The sequence below is a fragment of the Dromaius novaehollandiae genome, chromosome 29 (genome assembly GCF_036370855.1).
Source record: "Dromaius novaehollandiae isolate bDroNov1 chromosome 29, bDroNov1.hap1, whole genome shotgun sequence".
Classification (NCBI taxonomy): Eukaryota; Metazoa; Chordata; class Aves; order Casuariiformes; family Dromaiidae; genus Dromaius; species Dromaius novaehollandiae.
This window is the reverse complement of record NC_088126.1, coordinates 720,188-744,708: the sequence shown is the minus strand read 5'-3', so window position 1 is coordinate 744,708 and position 24,521 is coordinate 720,188. Positions and strand designations below refer to the sequence as shown.

The following is a 24,521-nucleotide window of genomic DNA, read 5'->3' as shown; positions in this document are numbered from 1 at the left end:
AAAGCAGCAATTCAGCAGCGACCAATGCCACCCCGGTTCCCGCTCAGCCTTGGAGCTGCCAGCTGGGAAGTGGCTTTTCCCACGGAAAGTGCCGGGACCGACGTGTCCCTGCCGCCGGTCGGGCGCTTCTCACCCCAAAACCCCCCGAGCCAGGAGACGCGACGCCGGCTCGTGGCCCCGGGCGCCGCGCGGCCCAAATGCAGCACACCAGCCTCGTGAAAAGTTATAAATCATTCCTTTCTTTATTAAACATAGCTTGCAAGTGATAAATATTACAAAGTTTTTTTTTAATCCTTTCTCCAAAAATTAGCTTATTATTTTTAATCAGTCACTGCATAATCAGTTGGCAGTATTTAAACAGCTTTTTTTTGTTTTTTCCTTTTTGAACCAGATTTCAAACACAATGCAAAAAAAAAAAAAAAGAAACCAAACAAACAAAAAAAAAAGAAACCTTTAAGTTGTGCAAAAGGCCTGGTTTCCCGGGCCCCCCCCCCTCCCCGGTTAGCGCGGCTGCAGGCGGCTGGGCCCCTCGCGGGACACTCGTGGCCGGTGACCGTCCCCCTCCCGCCGCAGGGACGCCGGGTTGTGCCGCCGCCGAAGCCCCGGCAGAGCGGGACGAGGGCAGGACGGTGCCGAGGGCGGCAGCGATTTGGGTGCCACTCGGGGGGGATCGACCCTCGCAGGGGGCCATCGCAAGGGCCAGGGCCCCACCGCCCCCCCAGCACCCAAAATCCTCCTTAGCGACTCGTGCGGGCGGCGGGGAGGGGGCAGCGCCCGGCCGCGGGACGAGGGGCCCCGTCCCGGTGCAAACCCGGCCCCGCCGCCCCAAAACGACCCCTCTGCCCCAGCGGGGAGGGGGGCCAGGAGCTGGCGCCCGGGGGGGGCCGGGACCCCGTGGGGCCGCCTGGCGCTCGCCCCCCCGGCGGCGAGGAGCTCGGGGGGGAACCTCTGCGTGCATGGGGGAACATGAAGGAGGCCGCACACCGCAGGTTGTTATAGATGTATATTGTATATATGCCAATGCAATAATAAAAACAGTGCAAATACAGTTACAGTTTATAATACTCGCCCCCCCCGGCCCCGCTCCCCGGCGCTGCGGCCCCCCGGCGCGGGGGGGCCCGTCCCGCCTCCGCTCGGCTCGGCCCGGCCGGGGCGCTGGCGGCGCCTGGGGTCCCCGTCGGGGGTGTGTGAAAGGCACAGATTTGGGAGGTGGCCGCCGCCACCAGTGCATTGCCGCGGCGGGGGGGCCCGCGGCCCGCCGCAGCCGCCCGCTCTGCTCCCCACCCGCCCGAGCCGCCGGAAACCACCCTTTTGCACGGTTCATGTCATACACAAGAGGCCACACTACGAAAAGGACGTAACAACTTCCACAATATCCATGGCTAGGCTGTTCTGCTTTTTTTTTTTCGTTTTTTTTTCTTCTCGTTTTCTACACAATGTACAATTTTTTTTTTAATGTGTCAAGAAATAGCTTATATACACGAATGAGTCCTTGTTATAACATTTCGGCAGCAATATCATAAGCTAATTAAGATCTCGTCGGGGTGGGGGAGATGACGGGGAGGTTAGAGAAGAGGCAGGAAGGGGCAGGTTATGCCGTTGGAGGAACAAAAAAAAAAAGAGAAAAAAAACAAAAACCCAATAAGCATTTTCACAAGCGGATCTACAACTAGCTGTAAAAGAAAAGCTAACAAAAGCAGGAAAAAATTTCCTTATTTTTGTATTAAAAAAAAAAAAACTCTACCATATATCACATCTGTAGGGGGGACACTCTACGCGGGGGAGGAGGGTGTTCACGCGCTGTGGTCAGGACAAAAAAAAGGGAAAAAAAGAAGAAAAGTAACCTGTGCAGATCACAGACACGGCGAGGACCTCGGCTCCCCCGGGCAGGACGGGGAGGGGGGAACGGCCGCCCCAGGGACCCCGCTGCGCCCGGCCCGGCGCGGGAACGCCGGCATGGGAACGCCGCCGATGCCGGGGGGCTCCCCCGGGCGCGGGGTGTGGGGGGCCGGGGGGCACCGGGGGCCGGGAGCGAGGGGCAGGAAGGGGCTCCGCTCCCTCCCCGGGGCGATTCGCGTAGCACCATGGAGTCACCGACTCCTCCGACCGCTCGCCGCGTGCGCCGGCCCCGGCGGCAGAGACTCATCCTTAAGTATTGCACTTTTTTTTTGTTTCTGTTTTGTTTTTTAGACTTTAATCTCAACCAACGCGCCCGGGTCACCTCGTACCTCTCGGCAACACCTGACTGGGGGAGAAATGGCACTTGAATGAGGGGGGAGAGGGCGGGGGGGCCGCGGCAGCGGAGCCACTTTCGGGGGGAGAGCGGGGAGATGAAGGACAAGCTGATAAAAAACAACAACAACAAAAAAACCCTTCTCAGGTTTATCCAAGGAGAAGAAGCAATGAGTCCAAGTGCTCCGTCAAAGGGCGACGGGGCAATCGAAGGAGATACAGAGATTTTAGAAGGATCGCAATGTCCTGGAGGGCGCGGAAGAGGGGAGCCGCGCCAGCTACACGAGATTAAAACAAAAACACAAAAAATATATATATATGTATATATATATACGCCACTACGCTTCACTAGTTTCCAAAATTAAAAAAAAAAATCCTTTTGCCTCTGGAGGGCCCCAGGCAGGGAGGGAGGGGGCAGCCCCCCCCCCCCCCCGGGGCCTAAGTGCTCACTGAAGCAAGGGGGGGGGCGCCGGGAGGGGGGAGCGGCCACCACCGGGGCCCCCGCGCCGGGCTGCGAGATTTCGGCTACTGCAGCCGGGGCCAATGCTCCTGGGCCCCCCAATAGAAGCAACTCCACACGGGTGACTTAGCACTTAAAATTGCACAAGTAAATTTTTTTTTTTTTAAACAACAGGAAAAAAAAAAAAGAAAAAAAACACCACCAAACTCTCAGGAAACTCCTTCCAGCCACTTGCAGGGGTCGGTTCCTCGGAAGCAGCAAATCGCGACGCGCTCGCTCTGCTCCGCACCCGCGGGCCGGGGGCGAGGGGAGCCGCCGCTCCGCCGGGCCCTCGGGGTTTCTGCTCTGCAAAGTTCTCCAGGGAGGAAGAGGAGGGCGCGAGGAGGAAGAGGAGGGGAGGGCCTGTTAGTGTGAAGGTTAAGTGCAAATCGAGCATTTCTCAGCCGCCTCTTGCCGCTTGTTCTCACTCTGGGGTCGCTGCCGCCGTTGGGACCCCAGCTCCTGCCCGGGGGCCGCGGGAGGCAGCTCCGACCGAGCGCTGCTCCGGAGCGAGCGGCAGCGCGGCGGGGAGAGGAGGGGGCTCGCCGCGGCCCGGGGCCGCCGTGCCCCGCGGCCGATCACAGTCTGCTCTAGGTCTTCCGCTTGCGAGCGCCGAGAAGTGCCGCCACGTCAGACCGACACGCGCCCGCCGGCGGCTCTCGGGGCCGCGCGGGAGCCCCAGCTCGGCCGGTCCCACCGCATCGGCGGAGCTGGCGGGGCTCCCGGCGCCGTCCACCACCGGCGCGGGGCGGCACGCACGAGCCGAGACGCCAGACGTAGAGCGTCTCCTGCTCCTGCCGAGCAAAGGAAAGAGAGCGCCCTACCCGCGGCAGAGGACGGCGGTCCAGGCTCCGGCCCACGGCATCTCTTTGCCCCCGTTTCCCTGCGAGTCAGCACAGGCTGCCCTTTAAAAAATGGTCACTTTATGTAGAGTGGATGCCCTTACAAGTCTCTGGAAAGGAAAAAAATGTTTAACCGTCCATTTAGCAAAGGAAAAAAAAAACAAAAACAAAACACAACACAATTAAAAATTCTATGCTTTGTCATTACAAAAAATAGCATAAAACAAGCTTTAACACATGTATAGTGCTGATTTCAAGCAGACATTGTTCTGACCTCGGGCAAAGGAAGTGACCTCTCACTGCTATAGAAAACCAAAGAAGTTAAGGTTTGGAAAAGGACAGGTCGCTGAAGGTTTGAAATGGGTTTTTTTTGTTTGTTTTTTTGTGTTTTTTGTTTCTTTTTTTTTGTCTTTTTCCCCGTGTACGGTAGGCACCAGTACAGGCACTGCATGCGACGGAAGTGGGGAGGAAGGGGAACGGTCAACAGGCGTTATTTCTGTCCGCTGATGGACTGCGATATAGACCGGGGGGGGATCATATCTAAAAGGTATTCCCGCTGCCGGTCCGCCAAACTCGATGCTTTGTGGCCTCCGATCCCGGCGTTCAGGTATGCAATGTTAACACCTGGAGAGGGAGAGAGAAGCAGGTGGGGACTCCTCCAAGACGCGGGAAGCCGCACAGACTCCCGGCACGACACGACGCAGGGGCGAAGGGCTGAGCCCGTCCCAGGCCTCCCTTGCAGGGCGCCGGCCGCTGCGCAAGCCAGCGCCGTGCTCACCCTGCGCCGAGACAAAGGCTCTGGCCGCGCGGGAAACGGACTCTCCAGCCCCTCATGCAAAAGGCCCTCCGACGCTCATTTTCATTTCCCTCTCAGTGTTAGCCTCTGTTTTCAGTTCATGCCTCTGCACCGCCTTTGGCGGCAGCTGCCTTTGCGGCGACCCAGAGAGCACCCTCCTCCCCGGGGCCCCGGGCAGCCCGCGCCGAGCCCGGCGGTGGTGGGGGGCAGCCGCGAGGGTCGTGCTCAGGAGGGGCCATCCCCGCCTCGACATCGCGCCTCGAGTTACGGGCAGCAGCGTGGCTTGCTAGGAAGAGCCACCGGACCCGCGCCCGCTCGGAGGGATCAGTGCCGTGGAGGCACCGCGGCCCTGCGCGAGGCTGGGCTCAGAGCTCCACCCTGCACCCCCCTGAGGAGCCCCCCTGCTTGAGACTGAGCCCAGCGACTGCAAGCAGCAGCGCGCCGGGATCCCCTCGGCTTTTCCCTGGGCAACTGCACTTTAATCCGAATCCACCCTCCTTACGGAGGCCTGCAGTGCCTTTGGGGCAGGGGAGGGAAGTGCCGTGGTCACGACCAGCCTGCGCTGGTGACACCAGCCCCCGAAATCAAGCCACTGCCTGGACCGCACAGACCGACCTGTCGCACTCTGCCTGGTCTAAGCCCCCATGTCCCCCGCTCTAGCGAGGAGCAGGACGTTACCTGGCATACCAAGGAGACCGCCTGCCACAGACAGCTGAGGTGCCTGAGCAAAGTTGGAAAGCATCGAGCGGGCAGAGGTGGGGATGCCACGCTGCAGAGTACTCTGGGGCTGCGGAGCCTGAGGAAGGAGAGAACAAACGAGGAGGAAGTGAACATACACCACTAGACACCACATCTGCCTTCTCCTGGACCAGCAAGGGCTCCAGTCACACAGCCATGGCTGCAGAAAGCAGATCGAACTACAGCTCCCACGTACAGGCAAGTCGGGCAGAATTCATTTTCTTGCCAAGAGTCTAGAGTGTAATTTTGAACTCTAATCCTGATGGATCAAAACTCAGGAAGGTACCAAGACGGCCTGGCAGTCAGCAGTAAGCCTGGAAGCAGATGCTAACTGAGCTATGACACAGGCTGCAGAAGAGTGAAGAAGCAGCCACGGCCTTTGCCCGGTATGTGGAAGACACTGTTTGCAGATCACTCAGAGATACGCAGCCAACTAACACGGTCCTGGGCTGTGCTTCGAGCTCCCCCACCGGACGGCCTGGGAGTGACAGAGGCAAGAATTTGAAGGCAGAAATAGGGGGCAAGGAGAGAGCAGCAACTGCAGTCTCTGTTAGTACTAAGAACTGAAGTAAACGGGTGGGAGAAGTGGAGACCGGGCCGCAGAAGAGAGACGTTAGGATGCCGTGCCCATTAGCCTGGCCCGCAGGCACGCTGCCCTGGGAGGAGGTGGCTGGCCAGCTAGCCAGCCGCTGAAGAGCTTCTAATACATTGCACAGACTAGTCCTAGCCAAAGGACTAAGGTTAAAAGCAACCTTAAAGGTCAGAGGAAAAAGCAAAGTGCCCAAACTTCAAAGGGGAGCCAGACCCAAAACCTGCTTTGAGAAGAGAGGCCTCCTTTCTCTACACGGAGCTCTCACTGTGTCCATCCAGATCTGAACCAAAAGAAAGCGTCCGGCCTACAAACAGGCGAGTCCTGCTCCCACCTTGGCTGGGAGCCTCGCGTAGGAGCTACGGAAGAGCGAGCGCCGCTCACCTGCCGGAGCGTGTGGTGCCTCATGATGTTCTCTTGTTTGCTGACACTGGAGACGGCGGGAGCTGCAGTGGGAGACAAGGCTGCCTGCTGCTGTAGCCTCTGCTCGATTTCCTGCAAGAAACAGGCATTTCAGAGGTGCCTGCACAGCCCGGTTAGACCTCGCCCCTCTGCTGTTAGAAACAGCCCTGCCCCAGAAACAACCACCTTCTCCTCCACGTCCACAGCCTCTCTGGCAAGATTCAAACTCCTGCAATAGCAATGCAGGAAGTCAGAGATCGTACATCAACTCACGCCTGTACCGAACAGGTCGGAGCTGACCCCCCCGGTGCCACGAACAGACCAACAAGACACTGACACAGATTATAGTGGGCAGTATTTTAGGAGAAGGGGGAAGTAGGTTCCTCCCACAGCCTGTGCTCCCTGTGCTGTGCAATCACTGGTTTATTTTGAAGTCTTGCTACCCACTTAAAACTCGATTGCTTTTCCAAGGTGTTACTGGAATTGCAGTCTTGCTGCAGCCAACATGAACAGCTTTTTATCTCTGCGCTCACTTGCTACAAACAGCCCAAAGGCAACGACTCTTCTTACTCCAAAACGGGCCTGTCCTACTTGTCAGAAGTCAGATTTCACTTCACGTTTCATTTTCATTGTTCACAAATGATGATTTTGGTTTATTCCTCTGGTATCTCAGGGCCTCTGAACACCTTCTCCAACATCGATTTATCAGATCCCCCAGTTTTACAGATAAGTGAACAGGCAGCAAGTGGTTAAGTGACTTCCTGAGAGTTCCAGGAAGTCCGTGGCAAAACTGGGAACAGAAGCCAGATGTCCTGACTCAGTTTTCAACCCACTCTGCCTCCTACTGCTGTCGATGGAAGGAGTTACAAACCCCGCGGGGAAACACACCACACGCACAAAGGGAAGGGAGCAGCCACGCTCGCGGTGCCCCACGCGCCGCAGGAGCGGGCGGTGCCGGACCGTTAGCACCAGCATTGTACGGGCTGGACCGGGGCTGGGCATCCCAGCGGAGAACCGAAGCTCCCCAAGCCAGCGCAAGAGGAACCCCACCGCCACGGCATACTGCAGAGCTACGCGCAGCTGTCTGGAGACACCCGAAGAGAAGGGAGCAGCAGATCTGGGAGCCCACGTCAGGGCTGGCTCCCCTGGAGGCTACCCAGGCTCTCCTGGAGCAAACGCGCTCTGCCACGCGGCTGGTGGAAGGGCCGTGTACTCGCCTGCTCCTGCTGCAAAGCCTTCACAAAGGCGTTCTTCAGCCGGTTGGTGTGCTCTGCCTTCAGTGCCTTCTTCTGATTGGAAGTCATGCATTGCTCACACAGGATCTTCCCGTTTTTCTCCTGCTTCCAGTGAGGGGTGAAGTCGGTGCGGCACTGAGCACAGACGAAGGGCTCCACACGCAGGAGGGATGCGCAGCTTTTCCCTGCAAGTCACCAGGAAGAGGAGTTGAGGCCAACACAGAAACAGACTCTCCCAGGACAGCTTCACTCCAACATCCAACCTCGCTGTGGGCAAGAGCTGCAGTAACAGAGCTCGATGTCTACAGAGAAACACGGGGAGTCCTACACCAGGGACAGAACCACCCTGGGGCGCAGCAAAGGCTGGGGACCAACCGGGGGGAGCAGCTCTACAGAAAAGGAGCTGGGGGTCCGGCTAGTGCAGTCGAGCGCAGGGCGGTGGTGCACGCCTGCAGCGGAGGCGGCTAACCGCGCACTGGGCTGGATCGGCAAGGGAGCACCAGACGTTCAGGGAGGAGATTATTCCCCTCTGCTCAGCCCTTCCGAGGCTGCGCATGGAGCGCCGCGTCCAGACTTGCACTCCCCGGTGCAAAAGGGATGTTAAACTGGAGAGAGGACACGGGAGGGCCGCGAGGATGGCCAGAAAGCTGGAGCACGTAACGCACGAGGAGAGGCAAACCTCGGCAAAACCCACTCCGGGACCGTCGTGCCCGGAGCACCGCGGCCCTGGAAGCCTCAGCCCTGGGCATGGGGGACGGCTGCTTCGCAAACTGCTCCCTCCCCTCCCACTTTCACCAGGGACGTTGCCCCCAAAACGCCACCGGGGAATTTACATAACCGAGTTCCTGCAACTCGGCCAGGGCTACTCTTCCCGTTCCCACGGCAACGGGCGGCAGAGCCGGCGCGGGGCGAGGTGCTGTTCAGCAGCGGCGCTGCAGCAGGCAGGCTGCTCGCCCGGAGCCGGAGCCCCTCGGCGTGGGGCAGGGCCCCGGCGGGGGATCCCCGGGCAGTCAGGGCTCAGCGGGGCTTCCACGACTTCGAATTTCGGCTCCAAGCACCCTGGCAGAAGGAGCTGCCCGAAGACCCCTCCCCAGGGCGCAGCTCCTGCGAGGCGGGTCGCGCCGCCCTGCAAGCCCCGGGGCACCCGCACCGGCTGCAAGCTCAGCGCCGAGGGGAGCGGCTCTCCGCACGCTCCCAGCCGGCAGAGCCAGGCAGCGCCGCGCCAGCAGACAGGCTCCGTGCCCGCGGGGGTCAGCAGGCGCCCGGCTCCCTGGCAGCGGAGGCGGCCGTGCTCTCCGACTGCAAAAAACCGCAGCAAGGAGGAAGAGTGCGGAGCTATGCAGGAGTAGAAACCACTCTCCCTACGGTCTGAGCCACAGATTTCAGTGTTTTGCAGAGCAACAGAGGGGATTCAAAAGAGACGACATGAGATGGCACCGCCGGTGCCGAAGCACAGCGCAGGCCTGGCAGCAGAGCGCTCACCGCTGCGTCTCCCCGGAGCTCACCTTGGCTGTCGATAACACTTTGCACCACCTCCTCCAGCCCCACCATGTAGATGAACTCGCTGTTGGCCGCGCTGGGCAGGAAGTGAAGCAGGGGCGCGGGCGGCTTTGGGGGTGGTATCTCCAGCAGCGTCTTTTCCAGCTGCTTGCGCAGGGCAAGCTTGGCAGCTGCCTGGGAATTGGCGGCATCGTTCAGAGCACTGGGGCTGGGGAGCGGAGACGACACCCTGTTCACAGTGCCAGGCTGGATGTGAGAGGCAAGATTCATATAGATGGCTGAAGACGACGTACGCTGGCAAGGAACAGAAGAACTTGATTGCTGCAGAGAAAGAGGAGATGAGGGTTAATACAGGTCTGGTATCTGTGCCGGAACAGAGGCTTGCGCTCGCACTGTCCCTTACTATGGCTGAGATGCTAAAGGCAGCATGGAGCAGCCAGACAGCCTTCTTACAGTCCTCCCTCTGTCTGCAAACATCACCAAAGGGACCGGGGGAGACAGGAGCCATGCTAGGATGCGGGAGCAGGGAGCACGCCTCGGCCTCTACAATAAACTCATCAGCAACACGGATGCCAGGGAGTGAAGGACCTGCGGCGCAATAAAGTCAGCGCAGAAGAGACTCGGCGTCCAGAGCAGCCGAAGGAGTTTGACAGCCGGGGACTGCGCGTACAGAGCCCGGTCTCGGCCGGCGCTCAGGACCCAGCGTCAGCCTCGCGTGGCGTGTAGGCAGCACCGAGCGCCGTGATTCACTTGCTGGCACCATTGTTCACTGTCAAGTTATGCTCCTCCACCTTTTGCTTCACTGATCTGGCACACGCCCAAGCAGCATCCCCACTGCCAGATGGTGTCCATCCCCTCCCACACAGGTGCTCGGAGTGTGCCAGTTCCCTCCTCTTCCATTTCCAGTGGCTTTCTTCTGCATCCTCCGTTCATTCGGATTCTCAGTCCCCGGATTCCTCTGGCACGTGACGGTAACAAAGCACAAAGACTTCTGCTGACCTGATGATGCAGCTTCCACAGTCTTTTGTGAAACGAAGCCATCCGCCTGCAACCTATTTAAGCGCAGACATTGCTGCTGCCAGCCTTTCATATACCCTACCTATTCCTTGGGGTAGGAACACTTCAGTGCATGCAAAGGGGAAAATCCCAAACAGTCGCAAACTTGCTCAGCAATTCAAGCAGTCTCAATTACCAAGGCTGAGGCGACAACCTCATGCTGATCAAGAACAACATATAAAAGATTAAAAAAAGGTGGCGGTAGTGGGGAAACCTGATTCAATAGAATACTGCTAATGCTTTGCTGATTGGGAAAAAGGGGAGGCAGAAAACCAAGCTAATCCTAAACCAGTTAATCTGACATAGGTGCAGGCAAAATAATGGCAGAGCTGATCAGAGGTAACTGATGCAGCTCTATAAACAAAAAGATGATAAATTAACACCAATGAACTTAAAAAGAAGAGTTGTATCAATCAAGCTGTACTTAGGTTTGACAGTTGTTTAGATGCAAGGCTTCTGGACTGTTGTGTCGTCACGCTTACAATTTACAAGTTTGTACTATACCGTTGTTAGGACGGATTAAATGGCTTAAGAACTAGCTAACTAACCCCAACAGGAATTGACAGTGGTTGTTAGCCTGGGCCTGTGTAAACATGAGGCATCTCAGCCAAATGTTATAGTCTGGGACAAGGAACGAAGACTGTGCCGCAGAACGGGGAAATGCATCCCGGGAAACAAGTCGGTAAGCTCGGGCACTGAGGAGACCAGTGCTAGAACTGGAAAACGCTATTCTTTTCCTCTCCGTTCACAGTCTTAAATGGTCTGACTTTTGAAAGAAAAAAAGAATGGTTTTAAGTGTCCTGCTCCTGGATTGCAGGGAGTTTGCTGCACACTTCTGTCAGAGAAGCATAAAAAGAAACCGCACAACTCACTGCTGACTACACACTACAGAAAGAGCAACTAGACCTTCTCACAGCTATTCACCCTGCTTCTCTGGGGTCTTCGGGACTGTCATTCCAGCAGGAGAATAGTCCTGTGTTTGGTTTTGATGAACAATCACGTTGGTAGCTGGCAGCTCCACAATAGGAAGTTTTTCATTATTTATCGTTCCATTCTTTCACGCAGGTCAAGGACATTTGTCTTTGTCTGTGCTTCAGATACATTTCCATCTGTAAGCTTCGCTCTAATGTCTTCATTCTGAGCTCTGAGCACCTCCATGGGATTAACCGGACTCACACGGCACTTCCTCTTTTCCTTTCTTACTAACCCACCAGGCAACTAAGCCCCAAACTGGCAACAGAGAAGTAACCTACCGGTTGGTAGTTGATGGCTGGATTCATGCTTGGAGTTGTAGTGCGGATGAGGCCAGGTTTAGGAGGAACACGCTGCCCTTGTAACTGGGCAGGGTTTGGAGCAATCACACGCTGCGACATAAGCATATGGGGCAGAGTCGTATTTGTGGCAGACCTAATGACACTGTGACCCTGTCAAGAAAGGAAACAAGAAATAGGAAAAAAAAGGTCTTGAGGCAAACCAGGATTTTTAGTTCCCTAATCAGGCTTTGCAACAACTGAGCATTTCCACTAATCTGTAATTCAAGTTACTTTCCAGTGTGGCCCATTGAGATACCACTTGAAGAAGAACTGAACACAGCTTTTCCTATAATTGTTATTTAAGTAATCTTGTTCCATTTTGCCTGTGACAAGAGCTTCTCAGATTAACATACTCGTATTTTCTGTAAAGAGGCTGGAATTTCATGCAAGTCAAGAAAAGGAGTATTAATCTTGTGGAGTAATCACTTCCAAGCTGCCAACCAGCTCACCAGAACGAGGACCTCCATGGTCTAGGCTGAGACTTTTCATCTCCTGCAGCATCCCAAGACACACTTCCATGGCCTACATTTCAAACCCTCTGCATTAAAAACAAACCGAGCTCATTTGATCAGTATGTAAAAATGCAAAGGGAAGAGGAGGTGGGGGGGGGGGGGAAACACCAAAAAGAAAAAGCAGGTAGTTTGCCAGCTACACAAAAGGTATTAAAAGCAAGTGCCAGAATTCACAACGCTTGCAATGGTGCCTGAGCTGAAAGCAAAACAGTTACGAGACTTCTGACTAACACGGAGATGGGGTTTGCCTTCGCTACAGGAACACAGAGGTGCATTACAAATCTTGAATTGCGGTTGTGGAAATCACACAGTCAAAAATACGATACACTGATTACAGCCAACTGACCGCAGGCTGAGACCAAGAGACCTGCCCAGTCTTCACGTAACACACACAGCTCAGAACAAGTTCTCCACATTTCTGACCACCACCATAATGGTTCAAACGGGAAAACGACAGGTAGAAGGGCTGGAATTTTTTTGTCAAAGACAATGTTAAAACTTTAAACATCTCATGTCTGACAATTTTTTTCCTACTTGTTCTATATGAGGTTCTTCATTGTCACACATAAGAAAATCTTCACAAAGACTGTGCAAACAATGTATTTCCTCCTTCCTTAAAGCCCGTTTCCTTTACCAGCCTGATCCCACTGCGAAGTCACAATAGACTTGACCCCAGAATCGTTGCCATAGCGAAGAAAACAAACGTCCCAAACAAAAGAGATGGTTAATGGGGGAGTAAACGATCAGCAAGATTGAAATGAAAGTCTTTGGCAAAAGCATGAGAGAAAGCTACAGGCAGTTAGACACCGGAGTATCACCTCAATTAGTTCACGTGCTTCCCAGACACCATCTCCCCAGCGCTCTGCCGGCATCTCCGGAGCGCTGCTTCCCCAGTGCATCCCTGGGACTTTGTATATTCTACCACAATCAAAGAAATGCAACTGCCAGCCTCCTGCTAAGAGGCCAAAGTGCATTTTGCGATGCTCCGGAGTTGCTTTCCCACTGAAAACATTCATTCAGGCTGAGAATCCTGCCGGGGCTCTGCCAGGGCAAACCGTAGCAGCTCATCTCCTGCCCGAGCCCAGGCGGCAGGGAACAGGCCAGGCTGCCTCCAGCGCAGAGCAGGCAAAGAGCAAAGTGCAAATTTGCAGGCAGTCTAAATCCTGTAGTTACTTGAGGCAACCCTAGTCTAAGGACACTTTTTAGCGGTCACCTTGACCGGGCTATGGGGAACTTCCTATGCAGGGCTTCCTCCTGAAGGAGCACGCATTCAACCCAGACTCGGGAGCACCTCCAGCAGAGCAGAGTTATCAGCTAGGGAACAGGAATACTTGGGGAGGGGGCAGGAGAGAGGGACTCACGATGGCAGGGAACTCCACGCCCTACAGCAGAGCTGGATGAAGCGCCAAGAAAAAAATCCCTATTGCTCATTAGCGTAAACACCGCACTCCACACGCACACGCTGACTGCGCGCCTTCCAGTGAGCTCATACTGTTGGCTTTTTGTTTATCTGTGCAATATTAAACAACTGTGACATCTAGAATTAGCATTCTTCCAGCACACATACAGAAAGGTATCCGTGTCAGACAGCACCCTGCTCTGTCTATAGTACTTTCCCAAAGAAGGTAAACATTTCAATTGCATGTTTTGTTTGCATTTTTCTTCGCCGTCTTCCTCTGGCCATCCTGTACTGTCTCAAAACACAGTTCTGCTGACCAGTTGTTCTGCTGCTAAGTGCAGGCTAAAACTTTTCTTCCTATAAGCCCAGAACTTGCACTTTGTATGCATTACCAAGCAGTAGACAACTTTTTTCAGGGTTATCACCATCACCTTTTCAATAAATTAGCCCCTTCCATCTCATGTGACCCTGCATTGTTGGCAGTATTAACCTCCAAACCTCTCTACTGAAAAGCTACTACTTCTGAAGTGGCAGAGTACCAACCAGAACACCACATTCGCATCATGCATTATGACACCAGAAAGGGCAAAAATCCGAGACAGGCACAAAACACCATGGAGATGCCTCAGTCTCAGATCATCAGCTTCAGAGACATCCTTACCTGTAAAGAGATTTCCCATACCAACTCTGGAACATCAGTGCAGCCTAGTCTAGTTACCTGGTCGCTAACAGTGGTCACTGCCTTTACTTCCATGGCTTTGTGACCACACAAGACAGACTGTTCTATTCGTAGTATTGAGAACTGCCAACATTTATCTTCCTCTTGGAAAAAGCATCTCAGTCAATCGGGACAACTGACTTACAGGCAACAGATGCATTCATTTTAACTGTGCAGAGACGAACGTGCAGTGTTAGGCACGCACCAAGCGGAATTACAGTCCTTTGCACAAAAACGCTGCATTAACAGAAGAGAGCATCAGGAAGGCTCACCTGTAATGTCCTTAAGTTCTGAGGCTCAACCCCCTGAGCTCCGGGCCTGGAGGGAAGCTTGGACAGTCCCTGCTGTCCCACATGAGCAGGAGATGGCTGGACAATAGACGCCGCATTCTGGACAACAGGAGTCTAGATTGAGAGAGGATGAATACTAGCATCAACACATAGTGCTCAGGAAAGAAATCCATTGACAGACCCAACGTTGACCAGCCTAATCATATACTAATACTTCAGAGCTGCACAAATTTACCCTCTCAGCTGACCTCAAGGGCAGCAAGCTGGGCTGGACTATGGATTTGCTACAGCCACACTACAGCAATAAATATCACTCAATGGCATCAGAACAAGCGCCCACCAAAAAAGTGGAGTAAAAGAAGGTCCAGTACCAACAGTGAGTCCTTAGCATGGGTCTGCCAACAGGCTTCCACGAGCACAAGTACCTACCACCCACAGCCCAGCCCCAAACGATGCTGCTCAGAGCTTCACCTTCTGCACCACATTCTCCTTCTGCAGCTGACTTTGCCTCAGTTTCTTCAGCAACACAAGCCTGGCCTCCTCCAGTCGTAGCTCATCCCGAAGCTGTTTGATAAGCTGCTGTCGCTCCTCTATGCTTTTACCCTGCAAACACCCAGAAAATCATTCAAAACTTACACAAATGAAACCTGCTGCTATGGATTGGTAACAAGAGAGCATCAGGAAGCATTAAACAAGCAAGAGTTCGTACCGCAGACAACTCAACAGGGGCCGGACCATTATGACCAGAAGCCACTGCATTGCTCAGAAAGCCCCCTTAGCTCCCGAGTCCTTCGAAAGCACTCCCCTCGCAGCAGAAGGGCTCCCCTCTGTCGTAGCCACCGCTCTTCCCAAGAACAGCCGAGAAATTCCTTACCTTAAACATTTCAAGATTTGCTGCCTTAAGTCTTTCTTCCATACGAGAGCTGGAACGGGGACTGGATGCCTCATTATCGGAGAGGACAATTATATCTGGCGAAGGGGTTAATCGACCCCTGTCCTGGTCACTGCATAACAGAACGAAGAAAAAAAGAATGAGCCACAACACCGAGGCATCAACACAAACCCGAGGGTTGGAAACTCCCCTCTGCCACAGATCCACATTGGAGTTTGGCACTTCTATTTATATCCGCAGGGATGACAAACGCGAGCGACCCCCCAGCTTCAGAGCAGGGAAAGCATTCACTGCTCACAAGCGATCACGGTTAGAGTGGAAAAGGCTCATTCAAAATGTTTTCTTCACCAGGGTAAAAGGTGGACTGCTCTAAGTGCAAGGTAAGCAAACATGTGACACAAGCCTATCTGAGACAGGTCTATCCACGTGTTAATAATGAGCTATACGGTAACCAAATAGGAAGAGACAACTGCAACCAGGTGCTGAGATAAGAGAGAACAGGCAAGCATAACTGCATAGACGCTTTTGCCTGTTACTGTTCATACTTACCCAAAGAGATCACCACTACTCGCACGATGCTTGAGATAAGAACGGGGTACATCTCCAGTTTAACAAAAATGTAAATGTTCCAAACCCAACCTATTCCAAAAGGTCATCCGTAAAGGAAGATTTAAAAAATATCCTGCAGAGTCAAAAGATCCGATTGAACTGTGACCTAGAATCAGTAAAGGAAAGGAGCAGCAGCTACAACAGCCCGTCACTGGAAAACCAGTGCTATCACCAGCAGTATCCAAGCGCCGCATCCTTCGTTGTGGCATCGTTCTGCGTAAGGAGACACTAATAAAAGCCCTTTAACTATCACCAGTTTAATGAATAGTGCTTGGAGAGCCTTAGAAAAATGCTAAATAGTCCAGTGTAAGTAGTAACCGTAGCTATAAAGGTATCAGGCGTGTTGCCACAGAGGCAGACAGACTTATCGCTCCTCAGACTCGCTGGAAGGTCTTTGGTTTGAGGCTGCAGGGGGAGGGAGGAGATGCACAGATTATCTTATCTGAAACTTCTAGCTTTGAAAAGCCAGGAGGAAGTATGACGCTGGAACCAAATTCCCAGGCTTGACTGCTCTGAAGGCTTTGAATTCAGACAGGACAGTAGGAGCCAGACACATGGCTCACAGGGGCTTTTATGCAGAGGTTATAGAAAGCTCTGCCCCAAGCAAGAGCTGCCTCCTCCTCCTCCCTGCCCCTGCCGACTGGTTTACCCCACGTTTCCCATAAAGAACTCAGAAACTTTACTGTCTGCCACCTTTGGTGACTCCTGTGTTAGCAGCACGGGCCTGACCGTCCCGAACAGCCAGCTGAGCACAAAGTCCAGCCATGGACAGAAGAGGACATCGAGGACCGGTTTGTTCTCGCTCCTGCACAGCTCCGACGCTGCCGAGGAGCACGTTAGGAAGCGAGCTTTGCTGCTCCGCACGCTGCAGTCACGACAAGCGACGTCAACGCGATTTACCGCCGTAAGAGCAGCTCTCTGCCAGCTCCGACAGAGTTAACGAGCCCTGCAAGACGAGGGTGGTTTGTCCACTGCAAATCCCGTTGGCGCGGAGGAGTCTGTGGGTGGCTGCTCGTCTCGGGAAATGCCCTCAGCAACATGGTTCCAGAGCACCAAGAAAAGGCACTTTGCTGAGCCCATGAGAACCGGGGACACTGCTCTGCACGGTATTTCTACACGTATAAGAGTCCTCAATAACCTCTTTGTGGGCCACTACAGACTTAAAGTGTCATATGAACACGGTATCTTCCGATCAGTAGATATCCTCTTCTTTTACACATCTCATTCCAGTACCCGACGGACACCGCACACAGGACCCAGACCAGGAGCTTCCGAACCGCTGCTCCCTCTGCGATCGATCCCTCGGCTCTGCAGGGGCAAGGGGAAGGCTGGTGCCTCCGGGGGAGAGGGAGGCCGGGGACAGCCCCGGCCCCAACGGTCACCGCTCGGCGAGCGGCATGGACAGGAAGACGGACCACGCCACAGCAACCGCGGAGCTGGGAAGCTGCGCAGTGGGAGGATGCGTTTCACAATCTGCCTCCATATTTTATACGTGTTCAGTCGCCTCGCGTAGGTAGGAACAAAGCTTCTGGTGTTCAAAACCCCGCACGTTGCACGCGCCGCCTGCCCAGCTCGTTCCTGCAATCTGTTTGTGCCTTATGGCTTGCCGGTCCCCTTCGGCTCCCGCAGCCGGCCTGCTCGAGACGCCCGTCTCCGGGCCGAGCCTCGGGCGCGCCTCTCAGCGAGGGACGCTCGCTCCCGACGGCTCCCGGCCGAAGCTCTGGCTGGCTACGCAGCCCGCGTCCTCGCGGCACAGTTGGCGGAGAAGGCCCAGAACATCCTACGGAGATGAAGCCAGCGCAGTCCAGTCCAGGCAAACGAACCTGCACCCGAGGAGCTTCACGTCCAGCCAGCCGAGACCAAAAGCTCCTTCGTGATGAGTCCGCGGCAGCTCTCGAGGCGTCCAGCCCTGCCGGCGCTTCAGCGGGATGCTGCTCCCAGCTGCCCCGAACGCCCATTCCCAAACGATTTCAGTGAAGCCGTTGACGTGCCAGACTTGCTGTGCCAACGCAGCGACCTGAACGAGCAAAGCCCTCTCGGTACAAAACCCGCGTGTTAACCGCTGCGGCCGCCAGCTCCCAGGCCGCGTCTAGCAGCCGGTGCAGCTCCAGCGGCAGCTCCCCTCCGCCACGAGCGAACGCCGGCAGCACGGCACGACACGACGGGTAGCCGCCAAAGCGCCCAGACGCTCTTCGGATCTCCCGCTACAGCCGGTCTCCTGCTCCTGGGGTGCCCCTTCCGTCCCGGCCACATCTCGAGCACGCCCCGAGCAATCGAGCATCGTATTTTAGTTCGGGCTTTGCCTAAACGCGGGCTGCCATCGCTGCTTCCGGCGATTATTTTGGACAAGCGTTCGGATACGTCTCGGCTGTTTTATTTACATTCCGTTGACAAAAAAAAGCCAACGTCAAAGCCAGACAGGGGAAAACAGGGCCATCTGCAAAGAGCTGCTGGATATGTCAGCGTTGTTTTATTTACTTTTGTCAAGGCAAGGGCGTAATTACAACAAAACTACTGGAAGAAAAGCTACCCTGACCATGCAGGAGGCAGGCAAAGGTGAGAAGACGGAGCACATTCCCCAAGCGAGCTCGAGCTTATCAACCGGTCAGGCAAATACTACCCAGCCATATTTCTATTGCTAGAGACTTTTTCATGCTAAATTATTTCAAAACTTCTGGCAATTTTCTTCTCCCTCTTCTTAAGGCTGATGGAATTTGAATCGCCATTTATTTCTGAAGGCAGCCCTCTTTTCGTGGTTACATCTTTCACTCCCAACTTTTCCTTGAAACAAAACACACCATGAGAAATTCAGGATTTCAAGAGCACGACCCAAGGCAACGCGGCTGGCTTCCATGTTGCACGTGTCTATGGCCAGTTCTGGTGTCTAACTAGATTCTCCACTTCTTGTACAACGTTGAAGCAACTCAACTGAACAACCCTAAGTGCGAAGCTGGCACACAGGCTGCTCCGTGCCGGAGGCTCGCTCGTTATTTCTTCAGTAGGAAGGAAGCCTGTGTAGTCACTTACTCAGAGCCATCTCTGCTCCCACACCATTTAACACCTCTAGAGCCTAAACACATTTGTGAAGTGGCTGAATATTATCTGTATTAGAGACACAGAGTCTCACCCAAGAGCTGTGAGACAAGTGAGCCAGAGAGCTGCGATGGGAACTCAGGGGTCCTGGCTCCACCTTCACCAGGCCGTACTGGATCTCGCCTTCAAACTATAAAACAACATCGACCTTAAGCGAACGGACCGACTACGGGCAAGGTCGCAGCTCAGCGGGGCAGCAAGACCGCGCGACCCGCTCACATCGGGCCTCGCTGCCGCGGAGCTGCCCTTGGCAGAGGGGCAGCCTCACAACACCGCACCTGCGGCAGGACGCGGATGAGCCTCGCGGGCTCGAGAAGGGCGTTGCTTGTACCCGAGGCTCCCACGAGCGCACAAATCCCACGCTGTGGAATACTGCACCCGTGCTTCTGCCTGACCACACACAGTTCATCACACTGTAAGAGGCTAAACCAGCAGCACAGGCAACTGGGCTGAGTTAAGCCACACACGTTTTCCTTAAAGAAAAATACAAGTGATATCCTCCTTCCCAGTTCTGGCACTTCAGGTCTCTTCGCCACTTCTGATTCTCTACAAGCCAGGATCTGACAGATGAGCAAGTGTCAATGAAGGCATTACATACCTAGCACCCACCTACTGCCACAGCAGCAGCGGTCCCTGGCCTTCAACCCCCGCTTCCAGCACGTGCTCGTTGGCTCCAGTCAGGAAAGGAGCCCCCGGGCGTTCGGAAAGCACACCCTCCTTATCCAAAAGCCACCATCGACACAAAAAAGCCCCCACACCATACAGCAATCAAAACAATTTAGGTTTTGCTGAATCACAGTCCAGGTCCTTTTGACTTGAAGAACAAACAATGCTGGCAACACACACCCTTTCACCAAAGGAGGCATCTTTAAAGGAGCCACGAAGAGGAATTCACCCTGCCCCAACATGTAAAGCGTTTCTGCCAAAGAAGCCAACCCTCCAGACCACATGCAAAGATGCCTCCAACCAGCTGGGACGCTGGCTCCTGACCGGCCTGCAAAGAAAGCTTCTGCCACTGCAGGCTGCATCTCCGCAAAGAAATTACTACCACCTCTTTAAACACACTTCACCCAAGTCGCTACAAATACCTGGTTCCTCAAAGTGCTGCCATTCATTTAAAGCATCAAGAAAATATCACAGGAAGGTCCAACACTCTGCGCTTAGTTCAAGCGGGACTCCTCTGTTCAGTTGCTCAGCCTGTTTGCCAAGTCTGCATTGACTCAGTATCCAAATCAAGCAGGAAAACAAACTCATTTAACATTTGCTTCTTTCTTCCTCCAAAGAGGAGCAAAATAAAAACAAAGAGGCAGGATGCATCGATAGTGCAAGTTCTCACTTACGGCCCTACGAACTTGTACTCCTTTGCGCAGAACGTGACTGAAGAAGTAGCTGGAGTTCACCCATGATAAAAAATCAGGTGTGCGCGCACTGTGCATCAGACAGATGCAAATAGAGAACGCGAGGAATACCAACACTTCTCCCAGAAAACAGACACAACTCACGAGCACTTGGTAACTCAGGCAATTGCTTTTCATGAGCAGTCTCAGGCTCAGCAGGGAAAAAATAATTACTTCTTCCTCGCAGAGTCACTAGCATGGCCAGGGTCAGCTTTGAGAGTGATTGTCCATGCACTTGCATTAGATTTGGCTGCCAGCTAAATAAAGGACTTTAGCTGTCGCTTTTGTAGATGCTAATAAAAACGCTAACTGGAGTGGGATCCCTCCTCCTTCGCACACACTGGCAGGGGCCGCATTGCTACCACCCAACTGTTTTAACTTACAATACTAAACGCGCAGATAAAGGAAGAGAAGAAACAACGTCCATCTGTTTTTGGGGTAGAATAAGAAGGATAGCAGAAGTAAAAACAATAAAAACACAGCGCTGAATGTTTCCAGAGAAACTCTACTGGGAGAGCAGCCGCTGCTGCTCAGATTTCAGCCAGAGGCACCTCGCAGACACCAAGGTACCAGGAAGACTCCCCCAAGTCTCCAGGACCATGAAATGTTGATTTAATTTCTGACTTGGGATCTCACATCTGGCTGAGCAGAGGATTAATAATAGGCTAGCTGCAAACTCCAGTCATTTGGCACTTACCTTCTCCTTGCGCTCATATCCACCGGCTCATCGTTAATGTTTTCCTTCCCTGGCCTCCCTGCAGTCCTGCCATCCCCATGGGGCCTAAGGCTCCCATTCAGCTTTTCTTCATAGACTTTCACACCATCCTGTTTTACTGGGAGCTCGTGGGGCACCTCGATGCCTGAGAGGTCTTTCCTCTTCAGCAGTGCCAGCATCTTCAGGCGCTCCATCGCCTCATGTCCTTCCATTTTTAGCCTTTTTGCCAGGACATCGTCCCGGTCATCCGCTTGGTCCAAGCTCCGTTTTAAGAGGTTCAGGCGCAAAGCATCTTCTGTCATTCTGTCCATCCTGCAGGGCAGAGGTTGGCAAAAGAACAAAATCAGTATCACGACAAACAGAGAACAGCTGTAGCAGGCCTGGCGTAACTCATACATAAAATCTCGATAACGAGCGGTGCTGCGCATGGGCATTCCCCGTGCAGCCTCATCCCCAGGCCGCACGGACCTCCGTGCCCTGCTTTCCCGGGAAGAGCGCACCACCGATGCGGCGCCCGCAGCGCTGACCTCCCACGCGCGTGCATGCGTTAACCTGCTAACAGCACGTTGCGCGCTTTTGTTCCCAATCCCAAACCAGCCAGACGGGGAGTTTCCCAAGCAGCGTAGATTAACCGCACACACCTGAATGGCGAGAGCGCCCTGGAGCCCGAGAACGGGGCACAAGCCCTCAGCCGACATTAAAAGGCGGCTGGCTACGGCACGGCGAGGTTTACTAGAAAGGGAAGCTGAGGGACACCAAACTCATCCAGAGACACGGCCCGTGCTGGGGCTTTTGCACCAGAAAAACAGATTTTGGGGGGTTCTGGCAGCGGGGAGGGGCAGAATGCTTTTTCCTTTGAAGAAAGCTCCTCCGATGAGAGCCAAATGCTCCAGATCTTCCTCTAACGAGAGGCAGGCAGAAAACTTTTCCTCTTTGAAAATAAAGAAACCCCCTGCCATGCCATTTTTCTGCAGTCACCTGCCCTTCACTCAAGTTATCCTGCTAGTCCGTAAGGAATGCGACGCGCCTTCCCACTCAAGAGGATAACGCGCCCAGGACGGTCCCCAGCCACCCTCGCCCCGAGCTTCCCCGGCCCACAGCCTGCACTCCAGCAGCGCCCCGCGGCTAACGAGCGCGGCAGAGGGGCCGAGCCGCGGGGCCCATCATCGCCGACCCTCCCGCGCCCGGGCCGACCAGCAGCCAGAGCTACGAGAAAGCCAAGCGCTCTCCACCTGCAAACGGGGCCCGTTTCCAACGGGCTGCTGGGACAGACCAGCTCGGGAGCGTCTTTACTTACCGACGACCCGGTCGGGGTGGGGGACGATGCCAAACAACGCGGGGACTTAAAGCAAGTACGAATTGGAGGGAGCAACGGCAGCATGACAGCTTCTTCCACGGGGTCCTGCACGCTAGCAGCCTGCCGCAGCGCAGGAGGAAGCCAGCCGCAAGGACAGACGTTTGCGGACAACAAAGAACGGGCTGAAGTTGTGCCCCCGAGTGTCCCCCCCGCGCTGGGCTACAGACACGGGCCTGAAGAATCGGACATTTTGAGATCTCTGGCAGCTGCCGGAGGGAGCCCAATTATTTGGGCACACTGTAACATGATGCCAAGGCAGCTACACAGAGCTTAGGGAAGGAGGCTAGTTCACACATTTAGTCTCACTTCCATTCACTTTATTAATAATGTCTGCATGCCCCGAACAAAAAGATGATGCCAGAGCACCCAAACCTCAGTCACCTCCGCTACTACATACTCTCTCAAGGTGGAGCCTGTACAGCCATTACTAAATTTGGCTTCAAGTCACTCACGAGATAAAGCCTCACAAAGCCAAATTTCTGCCAGGGAGACATTGTTCTGGATCAGTTATAAATCCCCTGTAATTAGATGCATTTAAAAGTACAGCCCTCACACAAGTTCAGCTGCAGCATCAAGGCAGTAACCTGGTTTCAGGGACACGAGCTGTGTCACAGCAGCATTCCCCGGTTCGCGACGGGTACGGTCACCTGAGGCAGCAAGGAAACAAGTGGAAATCTGCAATGCAATAGAAAAAATCCAGGCAACCCTCTGGCACTGGTCTGGTCTCAGACAGGTTGCCATATTAAGGGTGAGCACCTTAGACATCTTTCTACTCAACAGTCTCGTCTCTCGGCAGGAGAATTCACGTATACTGTAACCAAATATAGACGGGCGAGCACGGACAAGCTCGGGAAGGGCTCTGGACGACGCGTGAAACGCGGCTCTCCACTCCCATCCCCAACAACCGACCCCAGGTTAAACTGAAGACGTAAGTGCCGGTGGGCGATTTAAGACACCACGGGAGAGCAAGAACCCTGCCCGCACCCAGCACCGCCGTCTGCAGCAGCTGCTGGGAAAACGCCTCGCTCCAATTAACGGGGCAGCGAAAGGGCCTCCACGGCAGCTTCCTCCACTTAACGCTCTTGGGAGATGAGAGAAGGTAAGGAGGAGTAAGGAGTCCAGAGAGTTGGCAGCCAAAGGCTGGTGCGTGGAAAGGGAGCATGCATACTTCCTACCCAGCTGTCACTTAGAGCTGCAGCCTTCCTATTCGCTTTAGGACACATTAAACAAACCTCCCTGGATAATGACACAGAGCCAGCTGGGAGCGAAGTCACTCGGCAGGCACTTCCCTACTGCAAAGCCATACCAGCCCTGTTAAATGGGCTCCACGGTGGTATGTAAACTGGGTGTATTGCTAACACACGCACAGCGTAGGAAAGTTGATACCACCTTAACTGACAAGCAATCTGAAGCAATTTCACTGAATTATGTCTTGCTACTCAAAAACCTTGCACTGCTTCATGCACATAGATATTTCATGTCACATGTTCTGGCACTAAGACAAATATAGCCATAATATTTGCTGGCAAGCAGAAAAATAAAACAGTGCTGGAGTGCACAGAGGAGATTCGGACTTCCTGAAGACACAGCAGTCTGTTTCTGGACATCAGAAGGGCAGCGAGAGGTACCTAGGCAAGGAAAAAGCCACTGGAGCTTAGTAAAAATTTACCTGTTTTTTCAAAAAAAAGGCTAAGGCCATGCCTGCACCTCGAGGCGTCTCTTCCACGGTGTTGGCATGGACAGACACTTGACTGTCGTGGCCAAGCAGTGAGCTCTCCCCTTCTGCGGATCGTATTTCCAGCGCGCTCGGACGCCGTTTCGGACACAACGGCAGCCCTTCGGAGGCAGAGCGGGTGCCGAGAGCACCGCTGCCACCGCCACCGCGTCCGCAAAGGGAACGCGGCAGCGCTGCGCAAGGACAGGGACGCTTCTCCTCGGCCTCTCTGCAGGTCAGGGGTCTGCTGTCCACCCCCGTGCCCAAGGGAAAGGGCTGGTCCCGAGAGCCCCCCTTCCCACCATCTCGGAGCTGAGCAAAGCGAGTTTTGGTGCACCTCCTTCACACGGACCTAGTGACCCTGCTCCACCACATCCCCGAACGCGCAGCTCTCCCGCGACGCGGCAGCCTTGCTGGGACCCGCCAGCAGCCGCAGAAAGAGTGGTTCTCCTTTCGGCAAGTCAAGGAAACGCTGTCCTGGGACCTGGAACGCATCAGAAGTGGGAAATAAATGTTTTGGCCTGCAAGCACTGAAGTGAACGAATACATCAGCCTCCAAAACAGCATGGCCGGCAGTCAGCCGGATTTTGACAGTATCAGTTACATACAGACACCTACTTGCC

At 54.3% G+C, this 24,521-nt stretch overlaps 1 protein-coding gene across 6 annotated transcripts in view; it reads right to left on the bottom strand.

Annotated features, from left to right (window-relative positions):
- Positions 1–218: 218 nt before the first annotated feature.
- GATAD2B (GATA zinc finger domain containing 2B) overlaps positions 219–24,521 on the bottom strand; it is a 51,549-nt gene continuing 27,246 nt past the window's right edge. For all 6 annotated transcript variants that reach the window (XM_064499047.1, XM_064499048.1, XM_026118392.2 and 3 more), the window contains 10 exons: positions 20,810–21,139; positions 14,996–15,125; positions 14,593–14,724; positions 14,104–14,235; positions 11,143–11,313; positions 8,839–9,154; positions 7,316–7,518; positions 6,081–6,191; positions 5,048–5,165; positions 219–4,197 (listed from right to left, as the gene is read on the bottom strand). In XM_064499047.1, the coding sequence (XP_064355117.1) occupies positions 4,064–4,197; positions 5,048–5,165; positions 6,081–6,191; positions 7,316–7,518; positions 8,839–9,154; positions 11,143–11,313; positions 14,104–14,235; positions 14,593–14,724; positions 14,996–15,125; positions 20,810–21,138 (1,776 nt within the window). In that variant the 5' untranslated portion in view covers position 21,139 and the 3' untranslated portion in view covers positions 219–4,063. The remainder of the gene's footprint in view (positions 4,198–5,047; positions 5,166–6,080; positions 6,192–7,315; positions 7,519–8,838; positions 9,155–11,142; positions 11,314–14,103; positions 14,236–14,592; positions 14,725–14,995; positions 15,126–20,809; positions 21,140–24,521) is intronic.